The sequence below is a fragment of the Oncorhynchus masou genome, chromosome 18 (assembly GCF_036934945.1).
Source record: "Oncorhynchus masou masou isolate Uvic2021 chromosome 18, UVic_Omas_1.1, whole genome shotgun sequence".
Lineage (NCBI taxonomy): Eukaryota > Metazoa > Chordata > Actinopteri > Salmoniformes > Salmonidae > Oncorhynchus > Oncorhynchus masou.
The window spans coordinates 43,180,521-43,189,876 of NC_088229.1; the positions used below are offsets into that span (position 1 = coordinate 43,180,521).

The 9,356-nt window shown below is 40.5% G+C and overlaps 1 protein-coding gene across 1 annotated transcript in view; it reads left to right on the forward strand.

Annotated features, from left to right (window-relative positions):
* LOC135504655 (sodium- and chloride-dependent GABA transporter 1-like) overlaps positions 1–8,822 on the forward strand; it is a 30,941-nt gene extending 22,119 nt beyond the window's left edge. Inside the window, exons 11-15 of the mRNA XM_064923411.1 lie at positions 4,825–4,956; positions 5,274–5,376; positions 5,758–5,858; positions 6,028–6,195; positions 6,599–8,822. Coding sequence (XP_064779483.1) covers positions 4,825–4,956; positions 5,274–5,376; positions 5,758–5,858; positions 6,028–6,195; positions 6,599–7,000 — 906 coding nt within the window. The 3' untranslated portion in view covers positions 7,001–8,822. The remainder of the gene's footprint in view (positions 1–4,824; positions 4,957–5,273; positions 5,377–5,757; positions 5,859–6,027; positions 6,196–6,598) is intronic.
* Positions 8,823–9,356: the final 534 nt, after the last annotated feature.

A 9,356-nucleotide genomic window follows, 5' to 3' on the forward strand; every position in this document is an offset into this window, starting at 1 on the left:
GCTTTCTTGGGAACAGGAACAATGGTGGCCCTCTTGAAGCATGTGGGAACAGCAGACTGGTATAGGGATTGATTGAATATGTCCGTAAACACACCAGCCAGCTGGTCTGCGCATGCTCTGAGGGCGCGGCTGGGGATGCCGTCTGGGCCTGCAGCCTTGCGAGGGTTAACACGTTTAAATGTTTTACTCACCTCGGCTGCAGTGAAGGAGAGACCGCATTTTTCCGTTGCAGGCAGTGTCAGTGGCACTGTATTGTCCTCAAAGCGGGCAAAAAGTTATTTAGTCTGCCTGGGAGCAAGACATCCTGGTCCGTGACTGGGCTGGATTTCTTCCTGTAGTCCGTGATTGACTGTAGACCCTGCCACATGCCTCTTGTGTCTGAGCCGTTGAATTGGGATTCTACTTTGTCTCTGTACTGACGCTTAGCTTGTTTGATAGCCTTACGGAGGGAATAGCTGCATTGTTTGTATTCAGTCATGTTACCAGACACCTTGCCCTGATTGAAAGCAGTGGTTCGCGCTTTCAGTTTCACACGAATGCTGCCATCAATCCAAGGTTTCTGGTTAGGGAATGTTTTAATCGTTGCTATGGGAACGACATCTTCAACGCACGTTCTAATGAACTCGCACACCAAATCAGCGTATTCGTCAATGTTGTTATTTGACGCAATACGAAACATGTCCCAGTCACGTGATGGAAGCAGTCTTGGAGTGTGGAGTCAGCTTGGTCGGACCAGCGTTGGACAGACCTCAGCGTGGGAGCTTCTTTTTTAGCTTTTGTCTGTAGGCAGGTATCAGCAAAATGGAGCTGTGGTCAGCTTTTCCGAAAGGGGGCGGGGCAGGGCCTTATATGCGTCGCGGAAGTTAGAGTAACAGTGATCCAAGGTTTTTCCGCCCCTGGTTGCGCAATCGATATGCTGATAAAATTTAGGGAGTCTTGTTTTCAGATTAGCCTTGTTAAAATCCCCAACAACGATGAATGCAGCCTCCGGATAAATGGTTTCCAGTTTGCAAAGAGTTAAATAAAGTTCGTTCAGAGCCATCGATGTGTCTGCTTGGGGGGGGGGATATATACGGCTGTGATTATAATCGAAGAGAATTCTCTTGGTAGGTAATGTGGTCTGATTGTGATTGTGAGGAATTCTAAATCAGGTGAACAGAAGGATTTGAGTTCCTGTATGTTTCTTTCATCGCACCATGCCTCGTTAGCCATAAGGCATACACCCCCACCCCTCTTCTTACCAGAAAGGTGTTTGTTTCTGTCGGCGCGATGCGTGGAGAAACCCGTTGGCTGCACCGCTTCGGATAGAGTCTCTCCAGTGAGCCATGTTTCCGTGAAGCACAGAACGTTAGTCTCTGATGTCCCTCTGGAATGCTACCCTTGCTCGGATTTCATCAACCTTGTTGTCAAGAGACTGGACATTGGCAAGAAGAATGCTAGGAAGTGGTCTCCGTAGTCTGACCAGAAGACCGCCACGTTTCCCTCTTTTTCGGAGTCGTTTTTTTGGGTCGCTGCATGCGATCCATTCCGTTGTCCTGTTTGTAAGGCAGAACACAGGATCTGCGTCGCGAAAAACATTCTTGGTCGTACTGATGGTGAGTTGACGCTGATCTTATATACAGTAGTTCTTCTCGGCTGTATGTAATGAAACCTAAGATGACCTGGGGTACTAATGTAAGAAATAACACGTAGAAATAACACGTTTTCATCTAATTTTACTGCTTGCGTCAGTTACTTGATGTGGAATAGAGTTCCATGTAGTCATGGCTCTGTGTTTCACCCATAGTCTGTTCTGAACTTGGGGAATGTGAAGAGAACTCTTGCGGGTTATGCATGGGTGTTCAAGCTCTGTGTCAGTAGTTTGGACAGACAGCTCTGCGCATTCAGCATGTCAATACCTCTCATAAATAACAGTGGTGATGATGTCGATCTCTCCTCCACTTTCAGCCAGGAGAGATTGACATGCATATTATTAATATTAGCTCTCTGTGTACATCCAAGGGCCAGCCTGTTGCCCTGTTCTGAGCCAATTACAATTTTCCTAAGTCCTTTTTGTGGCACCTGACCACACGACTGAACAGTTGTCAAGGTGTGACAAATCTAGGGCCTGTGGGACCTGCCTTGTTGATAGTGTTGTTAAGGCGGCAGAGCATCGCATTATTATAGACAGACTTCTCCCCATCTTAGCTACTACTGTATCAATATGTTTTGACCATAACAGTTTACAATCTAGTGTTACTCCAAGCAGTTTAGTCATCACAACTTGCTCAATTTACACATTATTTATTAAAAGATTTAGTTGAGGTTTAGGGTTTAGTGAATGTTTTGTTCCAAATACAATGTTTTTAGTTTTAGAAATATTTAGGGCTAACTTATTCCTTGCCACCCACTCTGAAACTAACTGCAGCTCTTTGTTGAGTATTGCAGTCATTTCAGTCGCTGTAGTAGCTGACGTGTATAGTGTTGAGTCATCCGCATACATAGAAACTCTGGCTTTACTCAAAGTCAGTGGTATGCCGTTAGTAAAAATTGAAAACCGCAAGGGGCCTAAACAGCTACCCTGGTGAATTCCTGATTCTAACTGGATTATATTTGAAAGGCTTCCATTGAAGAACACCCTCTGTGTTCTGTTAGACGAGTAACTTTTTATCCACATTATAGCAAGGAGTGTAAAGCCATAACACATACGTTTTTCCAGCAGCAGACTATGATCAATAATGTCAGAAGCTGCACTGAAGTCTAACAAAACACCCCCCACAATCATTTTATCATCAGTTTCTCTCAGACAATCTTCAGTCATTTGTGTAATTGCTGTGCTTGTTGAGTGTTCCTACCTATAAGCATGCTGAAATTCTGTTGTCAATTTGCTTACTGTGAAATAGCATTGTATCTGGTCAAACACATTTTTTTCCAGAAGTTTGATTGGCTGGCTATTTAAGCCAGTAAAGTGGGCTTAACTATTCTTTGGTAGCGGAATGACTTTAGCTTCTGTCCAGGCCTGAGGGCATACACTTTCTAGTAGGCTTAAATTGAAGATGTGGTAATATCGTCTGCTATTATCCTCAGTAATTTTCCATCTAGATTGTCAGTTGGTGGTTTGTCATTGTTGATAGACAACAATATTTTTTTCACCTCTTCCACGCGACTTTACGGAATTCAAAAGTACAATTCTTGTCTTTCATAATTTGGTCCGATATACTTGTATGTGTGGTGTCAGCGTTTGTTGCTGGCATGTCTGACTTGTGATCATTGCCCTTGCTTAAAACCTGTTGATACTACCCATCCCGTATCCGGGATCGTGAATACAGCCTCAGGCTCATTACCATAACGCAACGTTAACGATTTCTGAAAATCGCAAATGAAATGAAATAAATATGCCTGCTCTCAAGCTTAGCCTTTTCTTAACAACACTGTCATCTCAGATTTTCAAAATATGCTTTTGAACCATAGCAAATCAAGCATTTGTGTAAGAGTATTGCTAGCTAGCTTAGCATTTAGCGTAGCATATAGCATGCAACATTTTCACAAAAAACAGAAAACCAAATAAATAAAATCATTTACCTTTGAAGAACTTCGGATGTTTTCAATGAGGAGACTCTTCAGTTACATAGCAAATGTTCAGTTTTTCCTGAAAGAATCTTTGTGTAGGAGAAATCGTTCCGTTTTGTACATCACATTTGGCTACCGAAACGAACCGAAAATTCAGTCACCAAAATGTCAAACTTTTTCCAAATTAACTCCATAATATCGACCGAAACATGGCAAACGTTGTTTAGAATCAATCCTCAAGGTGTTTTTTCACATATCTCTTCATTGATATGCCGTTCGTGGAAGCCTGCTTTCGTCTCAGAATCCCATGGAAAAATACCAGCAGCTGAAAATGATGCAACAATTTCGACGGAGGACACCGGGCGGACATCAGGCAAATGTAGTCTCTTATGGTCAATCTTCCAATGATATGCCTACAAATACGTCACAATGCTGCAGACACCTTGGGGAAACGATAGATAGGGCAGGCTTATTCCTGTCGCATTCACAGCCATATAAGGAGACAATGAAAAACAGAGCCTCAAAAACCCTGCTCATTTCCTGGTTGCAGTTTCATCTTGGTTTTGCCTGTAGCATCTGTTCTGGGGCACTCACAGACAATATCTTTGCAGTTCCGGAAACGTCAGAGTGTTTTCTTTCCAAAGCTATCAATTATATGCATAGTCAAGCATCTTTTTGTGACAAAATATTGAGCTTAAAACGGGCACGTCTTTTTATCCAAAAATGAAATAGTGCCCCCATAGATTTAACAGGTTAAATTCCCAGCCTTAGTTACAGTTGTCTGTTTTTGTCCAAAATATAGAGTAATTTAAACTGAAACAGTGCATCCTGAATGGAGGCAGCAAACAATGTACCAAGCCAGCTGTGATTTACAATATTTCTTGGACTACCAATATATACCAATATATTGGACTACCAATATACTATATACTATATATATATAATATAATATTATATATTAATCATGCATTGAACTGCATCCGTCTATTCTGCAAACAATGCCTTAGTGTACATCATGGAATGCTGAGTCAAATATAACATATTTTTAAAACCTCTTATGAAGTTGGTTTTGTAGCATAAACTGGGAATTTTATATTTTTTAATGATATTTTGATTGTCTGCTTGTTTCATATCTGAAAAGTAGCTAAAATGCTGTTAGTTCTACTGTAAGTGCTTCATTACATAGATACTAAGCAAAATACTGTAAATCTCTCCCCTGTGACTGAGCATCCACCCCCTTTGTGTGTCTGTGTGTGTGTGTGTCTATGTGGGTAGTTCTGCACGGTAGAGGGCTTTATCACAGCTCTGGTGGATGAGTTTCCCAGGGCACTGAGGGGCAGGAGAGAGCTCTTCATCGCTGCTGTCTGCCTGGTATCGTACCTGATCGGCCTATCCAACATCACACAGGTACAACACTCTCTCTCTCTCTCTCTGAACTACAAAACCTCCGTGCTCTCTCTCTCTCTCTCTCTTTCTCATCATTAGTCAAACATCAGATTGAACTACAAAACCTCCAAGCTCAATTTGGTTAAAAATTTGAATTACATTGGTTAGCACTATCGCTGTCTAATTTTATATACAAAATAACAGATTTGTTTCGAGTTGAAAATGAATCCCAACCACCATCTTTCCCTCTGAGATGAGGATATGAATATAATGTAAAGACCACCAACCATGTGGTCTCTTACCGTAGTAAGACTCACCCTTCTGTGTTGTGTCACTAGGGAGGCCTGTACGTGTTCAAGCTATTCGACTACTACTCTGCCAGTGGGATGTGTCTCCTCTTCCTGGTCTTCTTCGAGTGCATCTCCATATCCTGGTTCTATGGTGGGTAGAGTCTCTAGACAACGTCAAATACACATAGTACAGTAGATACATTATTGCAGTGAACGGTATGCATCAGAAACACCCTATTTCAGCATTACGAAATTACTTGTTACAGTGATGTGTGCTCAGGCAAGAGGCGATGAGCAATGAATGAACTAGACACACTAGTTAAATCTGAAGGTTGAATGATCAAATAAACTCCCACTTGTCCAGAGACATTAGTCCACCTTCAAACCCTGTTGACCCTCAGGGACATCAATGCTGCTCACATGTCCTACACTACACCAGCTCTCCTCCCTCATTACAATTCATGGCAGACCAGTGGAAAATTGGAAGAAATTGAATTTGAATATTTTGATAACACAGTCATTTGTCTCGCAGGTGTGAACAAATTCTATGACAACATCCAGGAGATGATTGGCTACAAGCCCTGTATCTGGTGGAAGCTGTGCTGGGTTTGTTTCACCCCTCTCATCGTGGCCGTAAGTAGTACACCATACACATCCAATAGAACATCCAGTACCATGACATGAACGAAAATAACATTTCATTTCAATATGACCTGCCTCAAGCAATTTTGAGGCAGAGAAAGAAAGTGTCTAAGAAGAGGTGGTGTCAGGATTAATAAGGATCGTACCATGTCTCCCACAGGGGGTGTTCTTGTTCAGTGCAGTCCAAATGGTTCCTCTCACCTTGAACAACTACGTGTTCCCTGCCTGGGGCCAGGGAGTGGGCTGGCTCATGGCTCTGTCCTCCATGGTCCTCATCCCTGGATACATGGTCTACATGTACCTCGGACTCAAGGGCACCTGGAAAGAGGTAATCTACATAATGATTTATGGATATGGGGTGGCAGGTAGCCTAGTGGTTAAAACATTGGGCCAGTAACCGTAAAGGTTGCTAGATCGAATCCCTGAGCTGACAAGGTAAGAATCTGTCGTTCTGCCCCTGAACAAGGCAGTTAACCCACTGTCATTATAAAAAATAATTTGTTCTGAACTGACTTGCATTGTTAAATTAAAAAATGTGGAATGTTCCCCCCCTTCTCTAAGACCAAGAGAATAAAGGCAATTTGGTGATGATTGATATGTAACCCAAATGGTTTATTATCATGTCAGTAAGTAGTAAATAGATCATTTCAGTTAGGTTCTCCTCTCTGGACATGTTGGAGATGCATTCATTGTGTTACTTAATTAACTGTTTTGTTGTGTTTCTTTCTCAGCGCCTACGGATAATGTTCCAGCCTCCTGCAGTGGTCCGACGGCCACAGGAGAATGGACCGGAGACAGTGGTTGCCGAGACCAACATTGCTAGTCCCTCTAACGCGGCCAACCCAACTAGTCCATCCAACCCAGTTAGTCCTGCCAATCCAACTGCTACAAGCCCGGTTGCTGCAGCCCCGGCCAACCCAGCACCTCCAGCCATTCCAGCTATGGCTAGCCCTGTGAACCCAACTAGTCCGACCGTTCCAACTGTCCCTACCGTCCCTGCCACTCCAGCCAACCCGACCAGCCCTACCAGCCCACCACCCAATCCGGTTAGCCCAACGGCAAAAGAGACGGCCATCCCGCCACCCAACATAGTGAGCTCAACAAACCTGACCAACTCTGAGGCCAATGTCTAGACAAGGCAAAACCCTCATGGAGATTGTGTAGTCAACGGCGAACATTACAAAGGACTTCCAAGATTTTAATTGATTCACCTACCTCCAGGGGCAATATCTGATCAAACCGGATTTTAAAATCATGTTTAATTTTTCTGCATTTGTAAAACCAACCCGTTAATGTCTTTTTATTGGTATGCATTAAAAATTCTAAAATCAAAGACTGTTAGTGTTCACAAAAACTACCGTAATCTGAGTAAAAATATGTAAACAAACTGTGTAATACTGTGAGAAAAGAAAACAACTATTGAAAATAGAATAGCAATTTGTTCAATATCTTCATGAACCAAGTAAATACAGTGTGACTATAGTAGAGATGAAGTACAAGTGAACAAAATTGTCAACATGGGAGAGTGCAAGGGGCGGAGTCAAATTATCGTGGTTGTTTACTAAGCCTCACACAGTCATCTCTTTACAAAACTTTGCACTCTGTGAGGCTGATTACAGGCCACATGGCAATGAGGGAACTCTGATGAAGAAGCACAATGCCAATAAGAAGTTTAAAGTCTATGAACACTGGAATTATCCAGTATATCTGTTGCAAAAGATTTTGTGTGTGAGAGAGACTGTGATTTTATCTTCCTTTTTTTTAGTAAAGAAATTAACTTTTATGTGACAAACATTTTTAGAATTATTTTTAATATGTTTTCTACTATAAATATTGTGACCGAGGACCAAAATCGTAGGCAGACGAAAGCAAAAATGATCTATGCCATGTAGTGTTTGGTTTGAGAAACACAGGGTATCAAAAACACACAAAAAAATAACTGCAAACGCACAGGGTATAGAAAAGTGATTTACAAACATTGACTATCCCATTGATGCTGACAGTCAAACCTTTTTACCTTTTTTGCATGCTTTCCTCAGGAACATCAAAGAAAATTCCAAAATGTCTCCTGACAGATCTAAGACGAGAACAGAGTAGGCCTTAAGCCAGTTATCAACCAATTTATACCAAGCCATAGTCTGTTTGCATGACTGGGCAGATCTCCAGAATATCACTTTGTACACTAGCAAACAATATTGGACCAACTCTATGTTTAAAAATATTCCTTTTTATTTCACTTTATGTGTAATGATCAATTATACTTTGATCAATTTGTATTCAGCAATACAAATGTAGATGTATAGTTGCAGGCCAGTAGAAGAGTGGTCTGTTTCTCTTTTTCTTTTTGTTGTCTTTGCTTTACTAGTAAAAAGCTCAAAGCTTTAATTTCCACAGACATTTGACATGGCGTGTTAAGACAATGCTAGTTGGCTTATACGGCAGTGAAAAGCATCTGGTCGAACAAAACATGTTTACTTTGAAAAGCAAAACAACCAAGTGAAAATGTGAAATGACTACAGTTCATGTCCTGTGAATTTTGTATAAAGTTACTCTACCACAGTTTTCTCTGGAAATTTGTTGTAAAACTGTACTGTGTAAAACATGTAACTGTGAATGTTTGTAATACATTGGAAGTTATTGTCTAAATGTTGAAAAAAAAATTCTAAAGAGTTGCTGTTTTCTGCAATAATATTTTGATCACAGAAACTAAAGCACATATCTTACAGAAATATACGAAATGATGATGGCAATGAAGATATTGACGATTATATTAAAAATAGAAACTATGTCTAGTAAAAAAAATCACATTGTTTTGTTTATTTTGAACTGTCTCACTGCCTAATGCACAACATAATATAAACATGATATGTGTTTAAATGGTGTCATATGATAAAGCACGATTGTCATGTTATACAAAAAGAAAAAAGCTGAAAAAATAAATAATTATAGAAAATATGAATAACTGTCCTGCATATGTTCACTACTGCGCTCGAGCATAATGTTATGGATGCCGTACTGTAGCTTTTGATGTCATGAAATTAGGTCACCATAATAGACCTCTCTGCATCAAACCTCAGAATAGTAGTAATTGGCAATTGTTTTGAATCTCTGAACAGGGACAATAGATATGTGTAATGACATTTGTAATGACATTTGTAATGAATAGAATTTACACAATTAACAAAATGCTGTCTAGAAAAAAACAAGTAAGGATGTATAGCAAATAAAGCAAGAATGGAAAAGCATATAAAGGCAATTGCTAATTACTAAAACCATGAAGTTGTACTATAGAACCAGGTGGGAGACAAAAAATGCAATGTACAGTGACATCAGAAAGTATTCACACCCCTTTACTTTTCCCACATTTTGTTGTGCTACAAAGTAAGATTCAATTGGATTTAATTGTCATTTTAAATTGTCACATTTAATATGAAAGTGGAAGAAGATTTGTAAAAATTTGTTTACAAAAAATCATATATATGAAAAATG